Source organism: Vanessa tameamea, chromosome 8 (genome assembly GCF_037043105.1).
Source record: "Vanessa tameamea isolate UH-Manoa-2023 chromosome 8, ilVanTame1 primary haplotype, whole genome shotgun sequence".
Lineage (NCBI taxonomy): Eukaryota > Metazoa > Arthropoda > Insecta > Lepidoptera > Nymphalidae > Vanessa > Vanessa tameamea.
Window position 1 is genome coordinate 11,941,121 of NC_087316.1, and position 27,879 is coordinate 11,968,999.

General features: G+C 33.2%; 1 protein-coding gene across 5 annotated transcripts in view; it reads right to left on the reverse strand.

Moving 5' to 3' along the window:
- The window catches only part of LOC113404794 (uncharacterized), a 403,674-nt gene that overhangs the window by 264,302 nt on the left and 111,493 nt on the right, over positions 1-27,879 (reverse strand). For all 5 annotated transcript variants that reach the window (XM_064215520.1, XM_026645830.2, XM_026645828.2 and 2 more), the window contains exon 2: positions 1,076-1,493. In XM_064215520.1, coding sequence (XP_064071590.1) covers positions 1,076-1,493 — 418 coding nt within the window. The remainder of the gene's footprint in view (positions 1-1,075; positions 1,494-27,879) is intronic.

Sequence of the window (27,879 nt, forward strand, 5' to 3'; positions counted from 1 at the left end):
TAGTTGAGACAAAAAGTCATTGACTTGATGTTTGTAATAATCATTTATGAAAAATATATTATTTGTTATACCATTCTTGGGAGCTAAGATGTTATGTCCCTAGTGCTTGTAGCATGGTCCACTTACCTAAATCGGAACACAATAATACTAAGTTTTGCTATTTGTCGGTAATATATAACATGATATATGGTATCTAGGCGGGCTTGCAGTAAGCCCACCAAGTAATTAGCAAGATTCTACCAACGGTTCATATGCTGTATAGCTTATGAAACTCTTTTTTTAAATGACTATACGTTTTCCAAACAATAGGAAGCCTGTAACTGTTACTATAATCTAATTTTTAAATTACCTAAACCATCTCCTTTCAACGAATTACTAGATAGATAGACTGACCGATAGTCTACACTGGGTGTCAAGTTATTTTGTTTCGGTATTGATCGATCAAAATATAATAATGTCTGTCTGGAAATGTCACATTATGCAAAAGAAAGGTCTTGGCGTCTTCTATAGTAACAAATTGGTAGAGTTTGAAATATTTTTGACAAGGGATGAAATGTTTTATACAAGTCGTATTTTATTGAAATGCGACCCTTCAGTTTACTGATTTTTGAAACTTGGTTTATTAGCGAAAGTTATATCAAGCTTCTATTCAGAAAACTTTTTTGTAATAACGGATCTAATTAGAACAACAAATTTGAAATTACTTTTTTTATTTAAAAAATACGCAATTGAATATCTTTAATGTTACTGTTATGAAAATTCTGTTATTTTCCCGAATGGTACATACATACATAAGTTTTTTTATAAATTATGATATTATTAAGTGAATTAAGTATTTTCATTTTTAATTTTTTTTTAAATAATATATATATATACTTACATATAAAATAGCGTTATTATTATTCGAATGATAAAAATAAAGATATACTACAAAAAAGTGTTAATATAAATGCATTAATCTTTAAAAATTGGATTTTACTATAAATAGAAACAAAATCGACCTTACTCTTCATTGTCCATCCAATATGTAGATATGAAGATACAGAAAATTTATTTACTTAACAGCGCCACCTACCTTGTCACCGTCGAATTTCTCCGGTTCGTCGCTACACGCTCGTTCGTGTTTTTCCCGCGAACCGCGTCGCGCTAGTAACGGCGTTTGAGGTGGAGACGCTAGCGCCAAACTGTTCCTAGCACTACCTGGTGGTGATTTTATGAACTCAATCTTCCCTCCTTCAACGCAAATGTTAGGGGTTAACGGGTACATCGGCGACATAGCGACATTTGCGTTCGCCAAGTGATTGTACATTTGGTTGTCTTCTAGAGGGAGCGACTTCGGCTTGTTTTTCTTGCGATAAGACGAATCATAAGCTAGTACTTGTGTTTTCTGCTCCGGATGAACCTGTCGCACCTTTCCGGGAGGTCGATCGGGTGGTTCCGGCGAAACACTACCGTCAGTACCAGGGCTCTCATTTCGTTCATTGTTAGATGTTCTGAAACAAAGAAAGTGTAATATAAAAATTATGTAATTTTAATGACAAAGTCAACAATAGCATAAGTTCAAATTTGACGCTAGTCAATGTTGTTACAAAACAATTAAATTCAATTATTAGTGTAATGGTTAAAATCTAATAACCATGTTTGGCACTTTAAGATACTGGCGCACGAATACGTTTCGAATATTTTCACTAGATGGCGCTCTACTTTATCTAAAATACTCAAAAAAATATATTTAAAGTAAAATGAATTAAAATTACTTCAATATCATTGTAAAATATATGTATTATTATTATAATAACTTAAAATAAAAAAATATGTGAATAAATGCAAAAATATTTAAACTTATAAGAAAAAAAAGTAAAATTGCTGAATCGCGCTATTGAAGTTTTCAACGTAGCTTGGTATATATACAAGCGTGGCAGTCGACTTAATGGAAGTGTATTCTTTAGTGTGATGCCACTACTGTCCTTAGATCACTAGCTCTAGTTAGAAGGTCTACAGCACGTGACGTCACGCGCTCGTTGTCAGGCGACGCTTCTTGTAACGTGCGCTGCGGACGATCGCCCGCGCGGCTGCGACGGCCCGGCGGCGCACTTTCCTTGGGCGGCCTCTCTAAACCTTACGCGGTTTTAGTTAACTCGTTAGCTTAGCTCCGGTTTAATCTCGAGCACTTCCATAATATGGCGGCGAGAACACACTCGATTGCCAGTTTTTTGAAGTATATTTTAACTTATGGAACATTTAGTGAGGCACTTATCTAGATTTTTTATGCGTTTAACCTTTATAGTATTACTTACTTGATAAGATAAATAAATGACTGACAATCTAGTCTCTAAACAAGCTATTTTATCATTAAAAACGACTAAGCTTGAAGATGTGTTCAGTAACTTTGATTTTATATAGGCTTATTTTCTTTTAAATTTATTAGCTATGAAAACAAACTACAATACTCCTGTTATAATCTCCTTGACTATCAGGAAATACTACTCTTGGAAAGTCTTTAATTATTATTTATCTTAGGTCGCGTCAGGGTCAGTCGGCAGCGACCAAGTGATAAGAATTTCTATCTATTCCTATCACCTGATAGCTGTCTTTTATATTTTTGCGCGCGTACAGATTCCTCAAACATCGTCAGTACAAGAATAATATTAAATTAATTACAAATTCTAAACTCAATATTGGTTAACAAAATTACTTATTGGATTATTGAAATAAGAAAAGTCCTTCGAAGCACGTCTTGCTATCACCTAGTCTCTGAAATATACTGCCTGAACTTTCAAGCGAGATGGTCACGCTCACGACGAAGGCGTTGTCCAAGTTTGCCGAAAGTAATGACAATGCCTGCTTTTCCGCATTCTAGCAAATCATAATTACAAAATTTGATTAACGGAAATTACAAGTCGAAATTAAATCAAACATCGAGAGTAGGGCAATTTTATATGATAATCACAACAAAAAAAGAGAAATATTAGAGATCATTTGATTGCCGTTATAATAATCATTGAACTTCCAATGTCCAACATATATTACATTACAATTACATCTATATCTATCTTAGATCAAAGAACTTCGTATTGAGAGTGAGTTAATTCCAATAAGTACATATAAATCATAAAAACAATTTCCAATAACATTTCAATTTAAAAATCCATTAAATTCTAAATATGAAATCTGAGATATTCTCGTCATGTCCCGGTATGTTAAGATTAACGCTTGCTATGAGATATTCTTTCCGTGTTAGCCGTAACGTCATGATGTTATCATAAAATATTTTACTTTAGATTACTAAGCAAACATTGACTTTGGAAACAGAAGCTAGTTCGTTTAGATTTTTCGATAAAATAACGACAATCTCATTTCCCGCGAAATTGTTTTACCACAGATATAATAAAGATAATGATCAATTTTTTTGTTAACTTTATTCAACATTATTTTTAAGGTTAACACAGACTATAAATATAAAGGGTATATTAAAAACTTTTTGCTACATATAATTTTTTTATGCATTTATACTTACTTAAGTAAACATAAATGAAAGTAAATTAAATAATACTATAATCTTCGTTAAATGAGACCTCAAGATTCCACGATCTTTAGCGAAGCTATTATAATCTTTATGTTTTTATATATAAGAACTATTTTCGATTACATTACACATTTTAATGAGGCATTCGACCACTTCATAGGAACCAAAACTGACATGTTATAATATGGTTGTAACAATAAATGGCTCAGTAATCTGACTGGCGTGAATGCATTTGTGGTTATTATTGCAAACATTATAAAGATTGAGTTATTTATCTGAACATTAGATAAAGAACGAGTACAGATAATAAATAATATTCATTAACGGAAGATGATGACAGTTCATTCTTTTATAATACCATTTGTAATGTTTTAAATCATTTTTAATAGGTATGTATCTAACAAAGTTAATTTGAATGTCATTGCAATTAAAATATGGTAATAATTTTATGATTAATCACTCCACATTAAGTGATTCACTCCATATTACATATAATGCATTAAATTCTAAAGAATACGTACTTATATTAAAGTTCTATATTAAGAAAATAACCTTTAAATTAAGCAAAAACTTTTCGTTTCACCTTTAATTCGTGAAATCGTTTTAATTGACTCTAATTTAGGTATTTATGTTTGCATATCAATCATAATAATATGTGTTTTAAAATTTGTGGATATCTATTTATCACTGACGCAAAAATAAATAAAATCTCCAAACTACGAGAAAGAGCTCATCATGAATCGTTTGTTTGCGGCCAAAATATATTTAGTACGTCTAAATACATCCCTGGGAACGGGAAGGAAGCGAATATTCGTTATTCAAAACATCATAAATCAATATTACCACACGCCAAATTGAACATAATGACTTACAAAATATGAGCTAATTTAGTAAATACAGCTATACTATAAATAATTACAAGCTAATTTGAACCGCAAAGTTTTGAGTTATGATCTACTTTGGCTTGAGGAATTGCAAACGGGAATGCGAGCGCTTCCATAGTCAATATTTTCGTCAAGTCGCGTCAATTTATTTCTTTTTTGACATGCCTTGTGTAACAACTAAGTATTTGGAGTTACTTCGAATTGTTTTTATTCAAAGTCAATGATTGTCGTTTATTTATTTAACACCAATGATCATGTTGTGACATAATAAAATCCAATCCATCCATCTATCCAATATGACAGTTATTTATTTCCCATTACATATAATATTGATTTTTTTTTATTTAAAATGTTATGTGCCTTGTGCCCGTTGCTACTCTGGCTCAATGTATCACAAAATAAAGACAGTTTTTTAAAGCTGTTCTGTAAAATAAGAAACTCAAAGATCACCACAGTACACGATCGTGAAATATTAGAAATTAATATTGACTGTATAAGGGTAAATGAATTAAAATACGCAATCATCCAATGCTTCCAGCTCTTTGATAATAACAATGGTGTAGTGGTGTTTTGTAAGAAGAAACTCGAAACTCACCGCAGAACCCGAGCGTGAAATGTTAGAATGTAATATTATAAAATTTATAGAATACACGTACCAAAATGAGATACTAAGTGAATTCGTAAAGAATCGCACTGCTGTTAATAATCAGCCGATAGTTTTGATCTATGCGGAAATACTAGCTCTTTAATTGTCTTATACTCGCAGTTTGAGTGGTCGACCGGGGACACGGGTGACAGATAAAGCAGTCAGCAGACACATCAAAGAGCCAAATCGATCCTCGATTCGGGACTCTTTCGTGTATTTCGTTCTATTGCGTTTTTTGCCTTAAATAACTGCTAAAAGTTTAATGAAATAGAACTCTCAAAAAACAAATGGGACTTGTATCTGACTTCTAAGATTAGCGCATTCAACATACTAATGAATAAATGCATTATATATTAGTGAAGATGTAATATATAGGTATATAACTTATTAATAAATAGTAGAAGTAGACTACACTTATCTTTTTTTTTTAATTAAAATAATATTAGAGTTGTCAAATTGACATCCCACGACGTTGTTTTTTTAAATGATGCTTTAATATTTAGAATAAAATAATTGAAATAACAAATTTACATTATTGTCTTGTAATGTAAATAGTTATGCTACATTAAGTTTAGTATAGTAAAAACTACAAATAACAACTTCACTTGCTCATTTAAATCATAATTAAAATTTCGTACCTCTAACCTGTACGTCATATTAAAAGCTCATCCTCAACATGGCCTACAGCACTTCCGCTAAGATGACGTCATACCCCATTACGTTGAACCTCACTCAATCGTATATACTTCAGCGACATCATATCCTGCTACATATAATATTATGTACATTGTATAAAGCTTAAGGGCTGTCACGCATTATCGAAAACTAAAAAATATATTCTTCAACATTAAATATTTTTAAGCAAACCCAGTTTTTTTGAGCAACCCCAAACCCGTGTTGCGTTAAACATTATCAAAATTGATTGTTTTTTTTTCTGAAATAAGTGCTTAGAATATTCCGTTGTGTTTGATTTGTTTTTTTTTTTATTGCATAAGCGGGCTGACGGGCAAATGGGATACCTGGTTAGTGTTCACCTCTGCCCATAGACATTGGCGCCATAATTATTTTTTAACATTCCTTACATAGCCGATGCATTACTAACTTCGGGAATTAAGATACTATGACCGTTGTGCCTAATGGTGTACTTCATTGAATTACCGTTGCTTCCAAGAATACAGGCCAGGATACGAGCCTAGAAATATATTTGTTTTATCTTTGTTAGTTTTCAGCTAACATTATGTGGACGCGTAGCCATATCGTTGACATTATACACAATTTCAATTTTATAATAAATTAGAAATTCTGTTACTTATGCAGTCTCAATCACTGTATATGTAAATATTATGTAAAATAATATCAAATATGTAATCATAACACAGAGTAAAAAACACTTCAAAATACACGACTACACTAAAACGATATAAATATTTGTTTTAGAAAATTTAAACAACTCAAAAATAATTTCATACAACGCGTTCATGCATGTTATCATTGTATAAGCATATCGCAATAATTTAATCATTAAAATCAATGAACCAAAATCAATATTTCGAAATTATTTCGTCTGGTAACCCTGTCGTATCCCTCTTCACTAAAGAGGCTCTTGCTTTCAACGCTGAGCCAAAGATATATGCTACTCGGTAACCTTACATATTTAGTTACATTAATACGCTCGTGAAGAGCTTAGAGTAAATATTTTTTAAGTTATTCGCAAGTTGAAGATTTAAAAATAGATAAAATACTAAAGTATTTGACAAATGACTTATGTATTTAAAAAAAAATAAGGAAATATTTTTGCAACAATCATTATTTTAATTGAGTTGATTCAAACGAGCGCATTATAATCATTATATCATTAAAACATAAATCCAGAATACGTTCCAAATTTAAATTATTTCGAATAGAAATGAAATAAAGATAGAATCATGTTTGTACATAATATCTTTCAAATATAACTTATACTATAATTATATTTATAAATGGCGTTTAGGTCATTGAGATATGAAAATTTTACATATTTGCAAACATACAATTGAAATTTTGATATTCATTTTTTTTTTAAATTATATATAACGAGTTAATCTGATATGTGTGTGGATAAACTCCAGCTTGATTGTATGTCTGATAACGACTGTAAGTCTGTAATTATAACGATATTAAAACGAATTTATTCGTTGTATAGTATCTTTTAATACCTCTATTATCACGTTAATATCGCTAAATGTGAATCTGTAAGCGAAATGTGGATTGAACTGGAAATAACCGGAAATAACTGAATCAAATACATTTATTATTAATAAGTAATGTATTCGTATACATTTATATTTCTTATTAATATTATAAATATTTATATTATGCCTCTAGAATAAAATTGGCGGGCAAATAGAACACCTGATGATAAGTATTCACCACTGCCTTAAAAACAATTGACTGTTTCCTACATCACCAATGCGCCAACAAACATGGGACCTAAAATGTGTGTCCCTTGTACGTATAGTCAGACTGGCTCACTCGCCCAAGCGGAATACAACAATACTAAGCAGGAATAACTAAATAAAACCTAAATAAAACCGTACCACCAAATATATTGATATGTTATTGCAGTATTTGAAACTAAAGTACGGATTGAATTATTATTTATCTTATAATTAACATAACTATGTGCATAGTTATGTTAATATGCCTTAATTAAAATTATTCTTTATTATGTAAAATTATTTTAACGTCAAATATTTATCGTGCGTTGTATGCATGCCAGTGAGACACGAGCCTTAATTCAGGACGTAATGAGCGTTTACCGAGTCTCATAAGTATTCTCATTCAATATTACAATGTCTGCTAAACGCTATAGTTTAAAAGCCCGGCTTTTATAAGAAATACCTGTTGTGTTAGTGACCTCGAAAGAGGTTTCATTCTATATATAGTTTTGCACTAAATTTTTTTTTAATGCATATGACGTAATATTATTTTAAAAACTTACAAGATCTTGAGCTAAAGCTACATTTATTTTTCACTACGATTAAATTAATGTTTCGTTACGTGAACTAATTAATAAAAAATAGCTTAGTAATATTTCACAATCGTGTTAATTCAAATAACATTTAAAAAAAATTCATAGTGTAAAAACTTATTCGACTCCTTGGTCCACTCCTCAATTTATCACCACTTCGCGTGCTAAAAGGCAATATACATCTAACACTAACTAACTTTATAATTATAAACTTAATTTATACGATAACAAAATCCTAATAATCTCATGCAAAAATTTTAATATACATATTTATAGCGTATTCATTATTCATGCGATAATTTTGTTATTCATCAATTTATTATCTATACGATTGGTTAAACAATGCTGTCTCCTTCTTTCGAATTTCTATTAATGATGTCAAAAAGAGAAAAAAACATTTTATTAAAATTCCAATACAGAACGTTTATACTCAAGTAAAACGTTAAAATATCTATCAATTTAAATAGATTAAACACAATATAGTTAGCGCATGGATTTTATCTGTGGACGCTCACCACAGATACAATAAAATGCATAGCATATGCAATCGACACAGATAATCTAAAAAGACTCTTCGTGTTTACTTGATGATTCAATTACGAACGAGAATTCATTTTGTCCATTTGTGTTCAGAAAATAGAGACAGCCGACTTCTGTTGCAGGCGCCGAGATACGTAATTAGTAAGATAACATCTCCATCTTTGGTTTACCTCCTTTTTTTATGGTAAACACTTTTGTTTATGCGGAATATTTCTTAAAATGCTAATACTATTATGTTAATTTTTATTCTGTTTTGTCGATATGTTAACCGTGAATGTATAGTTTATTAAAATGGATTTTTATTAACTTTAGAAAATACTCGTAATAATAAAGTTTAATAAAATTATTGTTTGTTAGCTATTAGTACAGATGCACGTTCTGAAACTTTGATCAAAGTCGGACTAAGTCATTGCTAATCTGAATGCTCTTTGGTCGCAATTATTATTGTATTTTATTAGTAAAGCGGTGAAAAACAAAACCTAATGACTTTTGCAATCCAGTTATGCACCTGCCCTAATAAAATGTTTATGTTATTAAAAAATATATATAATTTTTTTATTTCTTAAGACGATATGACGGATCATATTATTTTAATTTAAAACACTATTACTAAATATGTATAAACAAATAAATACAAAAAAAGCGGCCAAGTGCGAGTCGGACTCGCCCATGAATTGTTCCGTAGCAGCAAGTAACAAGGTTCATTTGTATGTAAGTAATTAAATGTTTTTTTACATTTGAGTTGATTGAAAAGGTAAATTGCGGTTTACGATTTATGAAATAAAAAAAACTATTGACTAGATCTCGTTCAAACCAATTTTGGGTGGAAGTTTACATGGTAATATATTATAGATACATCACATATTTTTTTTAGTTTTATCTTTCTTTTATTATAGAAGTTACTGGGGATCTCATTCCGTTTTTTGCCATTTGGCTACGGAACCCTAGAAACATCACAATGTTCTCGTAAATAAATATAAATAACAATCTAATTAAACAAAAAATTAACATACATATAAATGTTTAGGTGGTCAGATATATTATTTGTATCTTTGAATATATCGAACTTAATTAGCGATAATTACAAGAATATTAATATATATATACAGGGTTATTGGTAATTCGACGTATTCCCGTTAGGAGGTGATAGGGGTGATTATTTGCGATAATTTTAACCCCCATATGCATGGTACAAAAGTGAACCATTTTTGAGTTATAACGTTTTTTAGATTCTTTCAAAATAAGCCAAAAATGCAACTTCAATATATATATATATATATATAGAGTTATTATAAAAACAGTTCAATCTAAAGATCTTATTGTATATGCAAGAGTAACCTTAGCTTTAGACGTCTACGTCATTTTAGTGGTTTTCGAAGATTAAGAAACTCTAGAAAATCTTATTGAAACTGCTAACAGAAAGTGCAAACGTGATTATAAAATGGTTTTGTTATTGACTATCTATATAACATTTTATATCCTCGTACACATACATAATCCCTTTTTATTATTGAAACACGTTTCAATATTTCCAAAGGAATGTTAGTAGCAATGTTTATATATATTAAGAAATGAGTATTTCATGAAAAGGATTCATAAAAAATCCTTTATCCTGTTACGTAATTGGCGCCCCGTGACGTTTAGTCCTTTGTAGATGAATAAATGATAAAAAGGAATTCTTTGTTTTTTATAAGTCAACTTCAACTCGGCCCATTGAATTTGACACTACAATATGTAAATTATCTTTTTACATACGACGACCTCCGTGGTCGAGTAGTGCGTACACCGGTTTTCATGGGTACGTCACTCCGAAGTCCCGGGTTCGATTCCCGGCCGAGTCGATGTAGAAAAAGTTCATTAGTTTTCTATGTTGTCTTGGGTCTGGGTGTTTGTGGTACCGTCGTTACTTCTGATTTTCCATAACACAAGTGCTTTAGCTACTTACATTGGCATCCGAGCAATGTAAGTGATGTTGTTCAATATATTATTATTATATTATACATAAATAATGTAAGACCAATCTGCCTTATATAAAGTTTTTATATGTAATTCTGTGAATTTTGTTTAATTTACACTGATAAATAAAGTAAATAAGTACAGCAGTATAACAGCCTGTAAATGTCCCAGTACTGTACTGAGCTAAGGCCTCCTCTCCTTTTTGAGGATAAGGTTTGGAGCCTATGCCACTCCAATGAGGTTTAGTGGATACATATGTATGTACGAGGCAAAAATTCATTGAAATTAGATGCAGGTTTCCTCACGATGTTTTCCTACACCGAGCACGAGATGAATTATAAACACAAATTAAGCACATGAAATTTCAGTGGTGTTTGTGTTAGAGGTGGCAAACGAGCAGGAGGCTCACCTGATGGAAAGTGACTACCACCGCCCATGGACATCTGCAACACCGGGGGGCTTGCAGGTGCGTTGCCGGCCTTTCAGGAAAGAGTACGCTCTTTTCTTGAAGGTTCCCAAATCGTATCGGTTCGGAAAAACCGTCGGCGAAAGCTGGTTCCACAGAGTGGTTGTGCGAGGCAGAAAATGTCTTAAAAATCGCGCTGTTGTGGATTTTCGGACATCTAGGTGGTGGCATTGTAAACGGTAAAATATTTTAAATGGGTTGTACCTACACTGTTAACGAATACGTTTACAATAATTGCACTTGTCTTAGAACAAGTCGACATCCGCATCGCTAGTTTAAAAAGAGCTTATTTTATGTATTTATTCAACCTTGTAGATCATAAAGAAACATTGTCTGGTATTGAATACGTATTATTTATCGCAATCGTTGAATTATAATCATTGAGAATTCTATTACATTAACATGCTAGGTTCTTTATAATTTTTTATATACGTTTGAAGTTCTTTATTTTGTTAACTTTAATTGGACACGTCCTGGCGAACTTAGAACTGAATTATTTTCCTATGATATCAGAGTAGGTAAACTCTTGGTCAGCTGCGCAGTGTGTAGTGTGTAAATCCTGCGCATTGATAAATCAGTCTTACCGTTCCCGTAGGTATATCAAATCAAATCGAATATATTACATTCAAGTAAAGTTTACAATAAAGCATCTTTGAATCGTCAATATTTTGACTCTACCACCGTTTCGAAAAGCTGCCTCCAGTGATAAAAAACGGCAAGATACTCGCGTAGTTGCTCGTTTAAATAACCAGATTCATAACGATTTAGTACCTATTTTCAATAATTGTTAAGTCAGTCAATCCAGGCGTATTTATCTAAAAAGTATTAATTTAATGAATATTAAGATTATTGATTAATTTTGTTTGTAAAATTAAGTTAGTTTGTTACGCTTTCAAGTCTTAACTCAACCGATTATTATGAAATTTTGTAGGGCCACAGAAAAGGACATAGGGTATCACCTGAACCCCATCTCAGACCCGGGTCGAACCTAGTAATGTAACTGTAGCTGATTATTAACGAGAAAGTTCTTAGCATAACGTATGGCTGTTCAAACGCAAGAAGCCGGCACATTTTGTTATTATTGCATCCAAATTTAATGACACACAAACATTAATTGTATACAAGCAAGTAATCAACTGGCAGCGGTAAATGTACGTCAATCAGCACACCACAATGGTGTTTCGTTACTAAGCTCCGCTGACAGAACCGAATACACGAGTAATGTTGCCTTCGGTTTGCGCAATACTTACCGCAGTATTGTTATGAAAATTTATGAAACTACCTTAAGTATTTGTACTATATACGCGCCTTTATTTTAATCAAAAAATATCTTTAAGTTTACAGACTTTATCTCTTGAAGTTATTTAGTCATATAAATATTACTATGGAGCACAACCAGATGGTAGAAATTTCATTTATTTACATAAGAATAATTATTTAACATGAAGTCCTTAAATATATACAAATATGAATTAAAAATAGATACTGTATAAATCTTGACTGCGTGGAATGGTGGCGAGAATGCTAGCAGAATTTCACCGTTGAATTGCAATTCCGTTCCTCTGGGCAAAAAACTAACCAGCCCTGCCGTCACCGGTGGAGGCAATAAGGCGAGATATTATAACATTTAAATCTTAACCAATTGACAATGCGAAGGAAAATATCGTGAGGAAACATGCACTTGTCAAATAATACTGTTACATGTGTGTTACCAGCATTGGAGCAATATGGTAGAATAAGAAACCTTCTCCTCATATAGGGGGTACTTTGTCCAGCAGTGGGAAACTTAACAAGACATAATTTTTGTTTTAAATATCCATATAAATGTTTCAATATTTATTTAATCGTTCGTATCAATTAGTTTGACTCTAGTTTTTTATTTAATAAGATCTTATACTATCTATCTATCTATTAATACTGATTAGAAATTGTTATATTAACAATTTAAATTGCCACGTAAATGTATATAGGTACGCAAACACCACCTACATAATTTACACGAATTATATTATACGTATTTTATAATTATTTATTGACTGAATTCCAGTAAACATCGATAAAATTATTTTGGATCATGTTTAATGCAGTGGTTATTTAATTTTAATTTAATAAGCTGGTTCAAGTTGTGTCGTTATAATTTGTAAATAATCCGGTCAATATTAAAAGCTTAATGTTTAAAAAAATTATACATGATCAATTTTGTACGACGATATCATAATTACATCTTAGTTTTAAGGTAATTGATAATAATCAATATTTATTAATCCGTCCCGACTTTATACGCGTTAAATTTAAACAAAATTAGTGCTCATATTTAACATCCTTACAGTTTAAATATCCAAAATATTTTCTTAACAGATTCTAACTTTATAAAACAAACCTGTGATATTTTCAACTGACTAGGCTCAGTAATTTTGTCTGTACATTGTTAGTCCCTACAAATGTAATATACATTTAACGTACATAAAATATTTTTTTAATATATGCAAGCAATAATTATGTAACGTCTTATAGAATTCGTGCACTTGATTCAATAATGTTCTTAGAGTTGTTCATACAAGTAATTGTTACGACAACAGTTTCTTTTAGGATTTATAATTACTTATCCTAAAGCAACAGTATATAAAAAAATAAACGGTATATTAAATATTTACAGACTCCTTAAGTTTAACAGTGGAAAGAGCTGGTGCGAACTCGTCTGATTACTGCTCGGTTGCTCTACCAAACATCAATAATAATTGTAATGTTTCCGTTTAAACCGAGTTGAGTATAATTAGAAGTGGTAGGGACATAGCATTTTAGACTCGTTTGACGGCACATTAGCCCTGTAAGGAATATAATTTTCAAAAGTGCCAATGTCTATGAGCAGAGGTGACTGACCTTCAGGTGACCTATTTGATCTGGTGTATATATGAAACAAAGAAGCTGGATCTTTTCGATTGAATTCTTGAGTTTTTCCTACTCTGATAAATTAATCTTAAATTATTTGAAGCGACTTGTAACGCGGTAGATATTTTATATAATTTTAGAATCGACTGCGTCGTTGCTCTAGTGGCTAGATTGAGGCCGCGACCCCGAGACCCTGGGTTCAAACTCCAAGTCGTTCCGATTGAAAATTTACTGGGTAAAAATTAACAGCCCGGAGTTTGGAAGTTCCGAGCCTCGGAAAGCACGTAGAGCTGTTGGTCTGCGCCTGAACTCTCTCCGATCGTGTCGGATTTGCCATCACATTAGATTACGAAAATAAAAGAATAGAGTGCACCTGTGTTCGCGCGCACACACACACACACATTGCCGCCGTGGCCGAAATCGATCAGGACGAAATCATCATCTTCATATGATTTTAAAATTAAATATTGTTCTATATATTAACTACGAAATTTTACCAAAAATGTATTCGTATAAGACTTTCTAAATGGATTAGAGTGTTAAACAAAAAAGTTTAACTTTAAAGGAAAACGTAAATAAATAGAAATTAAATTAAATTTAGTGGCAATTATAAGTAACACTTCCTTAATATTATGAATTTTGAAAGTGTGCGCTCTCAATTCGACTGCCTCTATATCGTATGAAATGTAAATCATTTTTTATTTACAGGAAGTTGTAAATATCAGATTCGTAGCTCAATTAGATGTTAATTGTCGGTCAAACACATCCTGAACTCTTTTTCATAACATAGAAAGCGTATTTTATACTTTGATTAGTAGCCTTTTTAAATCGGCCCGACAATTTAGATTGGAATTTAACTGATTAGGCGGATAGACACATCTGCTAATGTATTACCTAATGGTAAATGGTCACCACCGCCCATAGACAACGGACCCTGTAAGAAATAATAACCATATATATTACATCACTAAAACGCCACTAGGGAACTAAGATGTTACTTTGTGCCTGTAGTTACACTGGCTCATTGCAGAACAAATCATTATAAAGTTTGGCAGTAAAATATATAATGAGCGGTGTACACTTGGGTGGTAGTGTACATTCCAAAAAAATCTGACCACCATAGCCAAAATAGGTTAGGAATACGTCATCACTTTGCGATGTCAATGTTGGTATTACGTCGCAAAACAAATAAAATCGCTAAGGATTTCGTCATAATGAACTTCAACGTTTACCTTAATATATTTAGAAAAATACACACATAAGCGTGGTCTCATTAACGTATCTTACTAATTACGGTACAGGTCAACGCACTTGCATCGAGTAATATCTGAATAATCATCCTTACTTTATCGTCATAGACAATAAACTTAATATTGAAATGGCATGTACGCAATGTATGCTCTTGTATTTTATTAACTGACCCATACCCTCGATTACATTCAACGTGTGATAAAAAAAAAGCATCGGTCAAGTTCTGACAGTTTCAATAAATTAATCAGCAACAACGCCGGTCAGTTAGATCACTGTTATCGTTGAATGATTAAGCTTATATTACATTACTATAATTATAATCATTTTTTTTTTCATAAGAATTATTTACACTGAATAAAAATATATATAAAAATCGAAATAAAGCAACTGCTTTACAAATCATGACCGTTGAAAAACTAGAATGTTGGCAAGAATACTAGCAGCATTTTCCATTGTAAGGCAAATGCAATCCTCTGTGCGAAAAATCCTTCCTGTTGCCAGTATCAATCTATAATCTATCTATCAATAAGTAAAAAGTGTAATCACTTCCATATCGAATTCCATAAATAGTTTTGACTTTGACTTTGACTTCGAGTAGAGCAAAAATAAACATAACATAATCAGCCTGTAAATTTCCCACTGCTGGGCTAAGGCCTCCTCTCCCGTTGAGGAGAAGGTATGGAGCATATTCCATCACGCTGCTCCAATGCGGGTTGGTGGAATACACATGTGGCAGAATTTCGTTGAAATTACACACATGCAGGTTTCCTCACGATGTTTTCCTTCACCGCCGAGCACGAGATGAATTATAAACACAAATTAAGCACATGAAAATTCAGTGGCGCCTGCCTGGGTTTGAACCCGAAATCATCGGTTAAGATGCACGCGTTCTAACCACTGGGCCATCTCGGCAAAAATAATTATTAAATAATTATTCGAAAATTAATGTCATTTCCAAGGTACTCTGTTCTATGGTTATTATCGAACAAGAGGCCACCGACTTTATATCGTATTGTGTAATCCTCGCTATATTTAGTTTATTTTGTAAACAGAGTCTTCAGTGAGATGTGTCAAACGATTGATATATAAAAATATCAAATTAATAAGTATTTTTATGTTTGGAAACTATTTTGGTGAGTTACAATATAAAAACGAGCGGAAGCCCAGGTCAGTGCCGCAGAATTTTCATGTCTTACCTTAAATGCTTTCAATTCACCTAATGCTCGGCTTTTAATAAAAACATTCCGAAAAATCTGCATATTGAGATAAATATTTAACGAATATATCCAGCAACCGAGCCGACATGGCGCAGTGGTTAGAATGCGTGCATCTTAACCGATGATTTCGGGTTCAAACCCAGGCAGGCGCCACTGAATTTTCATGTGCTTAATTTGTGTTTATAATTCATCTCGTGCTCGGCGGTGAATTAAAACATCGTGAGGAAACCTGCATGTGTCTAATTTCAACAAAAATCTGCCACATGTGTATTCCACCAACCCGCACTGGAGCAACGTGGTGGAATATGCTCCAAACAGCAGTGGGAAATTAACAGGCTGCTAATGTAATCCAGCAACCCATATTGGAGGACCAGTGGAAGCTCCAAATGTTTCAACAGGAGAGGAGGCCTTAGCCCAGTAATGGGATATTCAGACACTACGGTACTATTACTGGTCTAATCTTTTACAACACTAGTTCTTGCTCTCAGCTTCCGTTTTAGGGGTTAGTCGTTAAGTGTTCGATATAATATAGCCTAGGAAGGACTCCTTGGTATTCCAAGCTTCATCCAATTCAGTTTATTGGTTTGGCTGTGAAAACGTAACAGACAGACGGAGTTACTTTCGCATTTTTAATATTAGTATAGATTAATATTACTCCACGTTGTCAAAATAATGCCAGTCATGGGATGTAATTTGTTATCTGTTATAAACTTAAACCAGAATGAAGCAACACAACTGTTTGGCGGTGGAATAATAACTGCTGGTAACCTACAAAAGTACCCACTAAGAAATGCGTGCGTAAAGCTCTACAACCACTAAAATTATATTTATTAATTTATTTTATTCGATACTTTATAGAATATAATAAAACAGATAAAATTACAAGAAATAGCTTACTGTATGTATGCGATACGCATTCCAGTTAATTAATTACGAGTTAATTTCTATAATTAATTACTTAATTTGAGGATGTTAAAAAAATGTCCACAAGTTTCTTTCGTTATTTCGTTCCGACTCGCACTTGGCCGGCTTTTTTATTTATCTATTTCGTTGTCACTGAATGTCAAAATAAAATATTTTTTATCTGTGCTATTTACTCACGTACTTTAATTGGACATTGTCGACTATACTTGTAGGTATAATGACGGTAAGTCGCTATGCGTAGTCGCAGGTGTGTTCAATCTTATCCGCATCAATCTCGCAGGGAGGAACGACCGACGAAATAAAACAAACAAACGAGACAGACGGCCAGTTCCCACGGTGTCACGACATTTGAAAGAGTTGTTTTTGAGAATCGACTCCAAAAATGTATTGAATTGTCAGCCGGTGGAAGTACGAGTAACTCATTGTTATTGTTTATATTTTTGAAGTTGATTTTTATTTTTAACGTGTCATTCGCGGCGGTAGACATAATGAAGGAATTGTATGAGCTGATGATACATATGGACGTTAAGTATATAAGTGCATTTAGATTTTGTTATTTTTACTTTTAGCAATAATACAATATAATATATTGTAAATATGAGTTATATTAGTTCAATCGTCAACAGCGCAATGGTTTAATTGCCGCCTAGCGATGTAAAAAGTCGCAGGATCGATCCTGACCTCTTCGGTTTTTGTCGTCGAATTTTAGTAATTCTATAATTAAATTAGGGAATTGCTGCAAATCTTAATAAAGATATAATTTGACTAGAGTGCTATCTATCAGTTTTAGCATGGTAAAGAAAACATTCGTTTCTAAGAACTGTATTTAGGTATATCTTTGTCCAAAATCGTCTGCTAATGTCAATTTCAAAACTCAACGTCCATATCCAAAAAGCGTAGCAAAGAAATGGGTGACTTGCTCGTCATTTATATTATAATAAAACAGATGTGTCATTCGATGTAAATTCCGAGTTCCCACAATCCGAAATGCGGAACAGCCGACGGGGACCGCAATCTTATTAAGACACAACCCAGTCCCTGACCTACACGAGTGCACGCACACGGCACAGTAAACGACCACGCGTCGTGGATGTCAATTTAGCAAAGAAAATAAAAATAAACAGACAATGGATTAATGTAAACCTTATGAAATGAAACACTTATAACTGATTTATGTATACAAACAAATAAGCATGTCTATATTTGACATCAACTACATTTTTTTAATTTATATTTGCAGGCAAAGAAGGACACGTGAAGGTAAATACGTGCTTTCCGTGTCGTTGTACAACAACGCACGTATTTATTTATTTTTTCGAAGACAAAACAATTAGAACACACGCGATTAAGACATCAAATAAAATTTAAAATCACAAACCAATTAAGTCTTCACAAATAAGTAAAACATAGTTCTTCATAATTTGTAAAATAAAAAAACAATTATAATAACTTAAACCTCCTATCACAAATATTGGATATTTTTTATTATTCCACGTATAAAATAAATTTATCGCGAGTAAAACTACGGAGCTTATTACAATAAGAATATTGTCCTCCTAATCGAATTTCAAAGACTAGCTAAATACACAGATAGGCAGTGTGCGCAAATTGTGTACATAATTCACATAGTCCAATGTAAAGCCAATCCGACGCAACCGAACCAACGGCGGAGTCATTAATATATAGTTAGGACTTTGGCAGTGTATTCAATAAAAAATAAATTATAGAATAGTAGCGATGTCCCAATGTAATTAAGGAATTTCTAATATTCCTATTTACACCTCTTTTTAAGCTTATAGCTTGTGTTAGGAGTGTGCACGACATTAGCCCAAGGGTCAGGATCGATCTTGCGACTTTTTACATCGCTAGGAGGCCCTTAAACAAATTATATTAATATAAAACTTACAAAATCAAAGAGAAATATTTGAAAACAAATTCAACTAGTATCTTTTATCTCGATAAATGAAAAAAACATAATTTTTATTGTGTGCTGATTAAATTTTTTTAATTTATTTCAATTTCATCTGGAAAATATATTTTCATATAAATATACAAGAACTTGAAAGCTAAAAATCCTTTTTTATACTTAAATTACTCTTGATCAAGAAACGTTTGTAAGTTAAGGTTTATTTCCTTTGGATTTTTTCTGGGAGTCTCCACGAGACACTTCAAAGGAGGTATGAAAAGTAGATACTATTAATCTTTGACAAAATCAACAGTCATGCTGCCTGATTCGCGCTGTATTTTCTGTATTCGATTTTGAGAGCCGTGCTGATTGCTAAGTGTTTGCTTTTAAACAGAATTAGTTCCACATCCACGCCAGATTCAGCGCGAGTAAACATACCGACGGGCTAACATTCGCTCTTGTAAATGTAATTCGGCGTTCAGACACGCGTACTTTCGTTATATTGTTTACAGATTGTTTATTTATATGCAGTTTATGTTACGTGAGTTTAATGCACTTGGTTAAAGTGATGTTTCATATCGAATCTCGTCTAAATCGGAGCTCTTGTTTCCGCTATTTTGTTCGGAAATGATGGCAGATGATCTTCTGGATTCTAGTAGGAAGAAGCTGTTACGCGTTGCTTGCTTATTCTACGTTCAGAATATTAAAGTGAGTGAGCAGGCACCATATATGTTAGAAGCCATGGTTGGGAGCGTGTTGACATTGAAAAATAAGATATGTCAATGTGGGATGATATTATACTGAAAGTTATTTGAAAAATACGTAGCATGGGTTATTTTACCGTTACGGCTTTTGGCAGGTTAGTTCGTGTAGCAGGTGCTTTATGATTTTTGAAGTTATATCATTAGGCGCATTGTGACAAAATGATGATGGTAAATTTTTATGATGTGCGCGCACAGGTGTGACTTGAGTACTAGATGATGAAGTCGAGACGCGCCAAACATATAACTGTAAACGTTATACAATAATAAGTTTGCAACCCTAACTTTACCGAAAAAATACATTGCTTTCTCTATAGGGATAAAAAAACAATGGAAAGTTAAGAACACCAAAATGGTGCCCATAGTTCTATCCTTCACAGGAGTTATACCTCACACTGTCCATGGCAGTTTAGAATCGCTGAAAATTCATATATCCGTCTACATGTTTTTATAGAAAGCTGTAATTTTAAATACATGCCATCTTGTTAGAATTTTTTTTTTTTTTTTAAGCAACTTCCCCAGCTTTGCACTTGGCTCAGGCCCGTGTATGGTTGGGGTACATGTCAGTCACCTCCTCGTGGTGTACCCTGGGCAACGGGGCCGGCTTGAGCTTGCTCGTCGGCCACGGCTAAGACTGGCGGGAGGGATGCCGCGGGGCCGCTCCTGGTACGTCCCTGATCGGCGTCAGGGCGAACCATGTGAGTGGCCTCGTTGGCTAGGAGGGAGTGGGAGGGCTCGCTACTCGAGCCTCCCAGGTGTTTTACACCGGCGGTCAGCGGCGGAGCCTACCATCTTATCCGCCGCAGGGCGTCAGCTTCGTTGACGCCCAGCCTCCAGTGGCGGACTCGGGGGAGTTCGTCACATTCCCACATGGAGGATGAGGGGGAAGGCGCGCACTAGGCGCGCTTTCCATGGATATTCAGCCGCCTTACGGCGGCTGCCGCTGGTGGGGTCGCGGTTGCATGCCCTTGGCGATCCCGTGGCCTCACCACTCGGCGGCATGGTGGAAACCCGAGGATGGTTTTAGTGGGTAGGACAGGGCATCTGCCCTGGCACGGGGCATTAGGCCCCGGTTGAGTCCCACATACCCGTCCCGGTCCCCCGACCGGGCGGCATGCGTAAATGCATTTCCTCCTCGTTAAACAAAAAAAAAAAAAAAGGCCCGTGTATGGTTATATTATTCTTTTTCAAGAAACAAGAGAATTAACTATACCAATAATATATTTAATTTTTTAAAAAGTAAATAATAATTGTCCTATTTCAATTAACATCTCACGCGCGCACATAAGATTTTTTTTTTTAATTTATTAGTAGACGGAGGATAAACTAATTGTTTTGATAGTTATTTAAACGTGGAAGCGACAATGTATGCAAATCATTCACGCTCTATGTATTATAATATCTAGTCTCACTAAAAAGGTTTTATTCATAACCAACCTTATTTAAAATATGATATTAACACATTCAGTATTGCATCTGACATGTTATGGTACAATGTTAGACGTTATTCCCGTCGTCTGACTCAACAATTGTTCTGCGAAGTTTATAAATAACACTAGTAAAGTGCCACTGATTGACTCGGAACGTTCCTACACGGTGTGTAAGATTTGTGTGAAATTTGTTCAGTATTACCAAGTTCCTGACTTCAATACTTTTTACGATATCAAAGTTATCGCATAGGTATGTTCTTTCAAGAATATTTCAGACGCGCTCCGTAAGAGATTCGCCATATTCCCGATAGTATGTAAATATACCGGGTAAATATTTCATTTTCAAGGGAAAAACTAAGATATTTATCTTTATTTAACCTTGCCCGAACCCATTTTTCATAATGTTCTGGGATGAAGAAAAACGTGTCTTTTAGTTTCTCTCGTAGCGTTCAAATTTGTCGAATAAAAAGCCATGATTTGTAAACACTAATTCGAAATTTAAAAACGTTCTTTTAACGAATTTACATCAAGAGTAATTAAGTTATACAAGACATCTTAACTAGAATAAGTAAGTATAAAAAGCATGCTCATTCATTGAAGATATCTAATTAGATATCCAATTTATATCGGTTTGGGAAAACCCCCGGTAAAAATATTTATACACTTATTTAAAAAAAAAAAAAAACTCTTTAAGAATTTAATGTTGCTTTTGTTTTAAAAAGAAAGCTTGATATTATGGCAATAATTTCGATCGATAAAATTAATATAATACGCCATTTATTCGATACTGCTATAATGCGGTGAAAGTGAGTTTATATCTCGATATTATTATATAACTTTATTATACGGTTGAAGTATTTTATGTTTGCTTTTATTTTTCTTGTCACATATCTTGAGTACATTTAAGAAATTAGTGAATATGTATTTTCTACGAAAGAAACTTATATTACACAACACAAGCGTATTTTACGTGCGTTTCAAATTAAGTTTATATATAAATAAATTATAATATTATTGTAAGATTCTACATATAAGCTATGCTATGCTATAGCTATGTTTGTAAGCCTGTAAATTTGCCACTGCTGGGCTAAGGCTTCCTCTCCCTTTGAGGAGAAGGTTTTTGGAACATATTCCACCACGCTGCTCCAATGCGGATTGGTGGAATACGCATGTGGTAGAATTTCGTTGAAATTAGACACATGCAGGTTTCCTCGCGATGTTTTCCTTCACCGCCGAGCACGAGATGAATTATAAACACAAATTAAGCACATGAAAATTCAGTGGTGCTTGTCTAGGTTTGAACCCGAAATCATCGGTTAAGATGCACGCGTTCTAACCACTAGGTCATCTCGGCTCACGCCTGCCGATTTTATCAGTGATAGGTAACTTTTACAAAAACCTTTCAATTAAAAATTTTATTTGTTCGATGTGAATATTAATCGATTGAAATCGAATAAACAGAACAATCGAATAATGCGATTGTTTGTTTTTTTACGTCATATTAAATGTAAAATGATTTTTATTTATTTAATATTTTAAATAGAAAGTTGAAGTCATTTTAATAAAAATTATAATTTTGTAAATAAATATAATTATGTCATAAGCATTCTTTTACAATTTTTATTATAAGATCATATTTTAAATAAAAACTGTAGATTCCATTGGCATTGTCTAATTTTTCGAATTGCCAACACGCTGCCACCCAAGAAACTTTACTCAATCTTATACTAGAAATAACGATCGTGAACTAAAACTATTCCATAAGGACCATTCCAATCCATATACTGAAGGAATATATTTCGTTTTTGTTTTTTGGATACAATCTCTAAAAGCGACTTAATTGAGTTCCATTGTTGATGACCAATAGAAACGAACAAAAAACAATTGATAATGTATGAATTAGATCTGAAAAGACATAAAACATAAAACATAAACATAATCAGCCTGTAAATTTCCCACTGCTGGGCTAAGGCCTCCTCTCCCGTTAAGGAGAAGGTATGGAGCATATTCCACCACGCTGCTCCAATGCGGGTTGGTGGAATACACATGTGGCAGAATTTCGTTGAAATTAGACACATGCAGGTTTCCTCACGATGTTTTCCTTCACCGCCGAGCACGAGATGAATTATAAACACAAATTAAGCACATGAAAATTCAGTGGTGCCTGCCTGGGTTTGAACCCGAAATCATCGGTTAAGATGCACGCGTTCTAACCACTGGGCCATCTCGGCTGAAAAATAAATATCTGAAAAGACACTTTTTAGATATTTATTTTTTGGTGTTTCGAATATGATTTAAAAATATTTTCCAGTAGATATTACAAAGATAAAATGTGAAAGGACTAACTAATTTCATATCCTTATATTTACAATACGCAAAAAAGAGATAAATATATTTATGTCTCCTCCACCCATAGACTTAAAGAATCTCAGAAATGTACAGTACATCATTCCTCACATAGTCGGCTAAATTGTGCCTGTAATTAAACTGGCTTACTTTTCAAATGAGAACACAGTATCACAAAGTGTTGTTTAGCCGTTAAGTAGCTGATAAATAGGTAGGAACCAAAAGGGTTACCAAAGGTGACGTCACTAATCGATACAGTACAACATAACAAATTTTATTTAACAGTTTATACATGTATCTTGTTTTATGATTGTATTAACACGTAATAATAATCTAAAAATGTTAAAATATCTCTTTCGCAGAATTAACAAGAGACATACGAGGCAATGAAGCGTTATAAAATTGAGTTCGCATTAAAATATTTCATTGGACCCTCAAAAGTCGATTTTATCTCATTTGGCATTTCAGACGAGAAACGTGACTCCGTATCGTGTAAAATGAAACGATTTTGATTGAACTAAAAAAACCACCGCACGTTCGGATACGAGAAGACTTTATGATTTTTTTTTACCTAATTTTATGAAGCTAGAGGAATTGCATCCTACTAATATTATAAACGCGAAATTTTGTAAGGAAGGATGAGTGGATCTATGTTACCCTTCCGTGTAAAAACTACTGAACGGTTTAGAAAAAAATTGATTTATTAGAGGTAGCTTAACACATGGCCTATTAAACACCACCCTTACCCCTAGACACGTGGAAGTACCCGCGGATATAAGATAGTAATTACATATATATAGTACTAGCCGTTCGGTGCTGTTTCATCCGCATAAAGGTCTTTGCACATTTCGCCGACGCATTTCGAATCAACGTAATATTTTCAACATTAATCAAAAGAAAAATACAATACATAGATCACGCGTCCATTATAGAGCATATATTTAATATAATTGTAGAGTTCTAGTGTCTGCGCAAATATAAGTGCCCTCCAGATAGAGTTCAGAGGCAGGACCAGCTTCAACCCGGACTTCTACTGAAAATTTCTCGATAGAAAATCCTGTATATTTTAATCAGGCGATCCAGGGTTTCTACCACGGTTCTCGGAATCTGTGCCATATCGATAGCCACTATAGCGAGTCGGTCGTTCCCTCGGCGTTACAATAGTATAAATGAAATTATTTTACTACAACAACTACAACCATAACGTTACGATGCGGCTAATGCAGCCAGTTTGGCAAGCTACTCGTAATTAAGTTAGTGAGATGCATTTAGTTAATTGTTATTCATAGATATGAAGCGTGTATGTTTCAAATATAATGCAAACAAAACCGCCAGGCGTAGCTATGCCGGGCGGTTTATAAATAAATATAAATATGTAAATAAATATTGGACAACATCACATACATTACTCTGATCCCAATGTAAGTAGATAAAGCACTTGTGTTATGGAATAACAGAAGTAACGACGGTACCACAAACACCCAGAACCAATGCAACATAGAAAACTAATGAACTTTTTCTACGTCGACTCGGCCGGGAATCGAACCCGGGACCTCGGAGTGGCGTACCCATGAAAAACCGGTGTAATCACTACTCGACCACGGAGGTCGTCAAAATTATGTACTGTCTAATACTGTCAAATTTATGAGTCATAACATAAGGTATGATTCTTTTAAGAAGGTAGACGTATACCAAATGGTAGGTGCAACTTCTGCCCAAATACATTGGCACTGTAAAAATATATTTCGCAATACAATAATGCCACACTTATGATAAACTAGAGACCCTGGCTTCGCACAGGTGCAATATATTAGTAAATTAAACAATACGATATTAATATATTGTATACCCTATAGCACTCGGGAATATTCTAGATTTCAACCAGTGAGCATGTTTTTTTTTTTTTTAAATTGGATGATTCGAAGATGATTCTTTGCAGGGGACACACAAACAAAGATTTTTTTTCTTATATATCTGTAATGTTCCTATGTAAAGTCGATTTACCAATTTGATAAAATATATATTATATTTGAATATCAGCTCGCTGTACACGCACACCGTCTTCACCGCGCGGCCATTTCATACATTCTCCTTTCCCGCGCTTTCGCGATGTGTGTCACTCGAGATGACAGATGCATAAATACACAGATAATATATATTTATATAAAATATAAATCTATTACTAATGAATAATGTTATTATAAATCTGTGTACACTACAATATCCTTTCAAATCCGTCTACAAGTAAAAAAAAAATACTTTTTACCGAAAGATTTCCCAAAACGAAAACACAATGGTTTTCTTTATGAAGTGGCTTGTACCCACTGTATTGAATGGACAAACAGATATGGAGTCACTAAATCAGAAGCAAAACCAGCTGCCCGCAACGTGTATATCGCACCTCAGAGAACCGCTAAGATTATTGTGTCGATAAGTAATGATTTATTGAAATGTGAAACACAAAAACTTGTCAGATGGGTAGAACATTAAATTTAAAACAACACCCATGCTACACACGTCGAATAGCGGTACATAATCGTTTTATTGCTACACAATACATTTATTATATTTATTCGAATATAAACAATTTGGCAGATTTAATTTACACCCAGTTTTAAAAACGCTAATGAAAAAAAATATAAGAATTACCATTTAAAAACACATATCGATTCGAGCCGAGATATTTAATAAATATAATAAATCGATTAATAAATGATTAATACGGATGATGTTAGGCTGTCCAGTAATTAACCTAAGCTTTTTTAAAGGATAGACGAAATACGCTTTGCGTATAATTTACTAAAGTCTCGTCATAACGTCGGATAAATGGCATTTAATATGTAAATGCGTGTGAACCTAGAAAGTTGTTTTTAATTATTATTTGCGCGATTGGTGATGAAATTTCAGCTATAGACTGGATTACCATTAAAATAAAAACCTTCAGGGGCTATTAAAGCAAAACATTTCTTATGAGTGAGCAGTTAGTATTTACGCCAAAATACCTACAGTTTAAAGAATAGTTCGATTGCATTTGCGTGATGTGAATCATTTATTTTAAGCGAATAATAAGCGAATTAAGCAACATTGTATAAATAAAAAATAATTATAGAACTCGTTCCAGTTTTTCTTAAGAGTTAACAAGGTATAAAGTGCATAATTTTTTTCTATAGAGATCTTGAGTTGCGTTTAATGTTTATATTTTTCAATAAAGTCGTTACGAGTGATGATATGATGCGATTTGTATCTCGAAATTACAATAATGTCATCGAATGACACTTAATTTAACTCTATTTACAGAATTAAACCAGAAACTTTATTCAAATTAATTGACATGCAAAACACACTATGGATACATTTTAAGCTACCACTCGAACGAAATGTAGATTATATTAGTTAGCGGATTCTTTTTTTAAATTTAATAATCATATACAATTAAATTTATTTAACATGTATGAGAAAACAAAACATTTGAATAATAAAAATAATAAGTTTTTTGTCGATTGTCATTGTTCTTTGCCACGCAAATTGTATGACGGTTTCTAATTTAAAAAAATAAAACAATATAATATATGTAATAAAAACTTACTTCTTTTGCTTAATTAAATATATTTCATTAAATTATTAAATAAATTTATTATTAAAACATTATTATCTAGTTAACGAGTTTATCTTTTGTTTATCGTTAACGAAACTTGATGTAGCCGACGATAATGAAATTTGTATAATTCATTGGAAATAAAAATTAAAACATGTTGTAGTTCATTCGAGGTTCTGTAGTTATTTTAGTTAAGTATTTAGGTAGTTAAGTTGTCACGTACTTGTATGTAATATTGGGGAAAACGTTGATCGTAAAAAGTTTTTGACGTGAAACATCTATTCGAGTGCCTTGTGGGACCTTCTTGTAAGCCGTGACAAACAGCATGGCAAGTCCGTCTGGGTAGATACCACTTAGTCCTCATATATTCTACCGCCAAGCAGCAATATTTACTATTGTTGTGTTCCGGTTTGAAGGATGAGTGAGCCAGTGTAACAAGCACAAGTGACATAACATCCGAGTTGTCAAAATTGGTGGTGCATTGGTTATGTGGAATTTCATACGGCGCTAATGTCTATCGATAGTAATGACC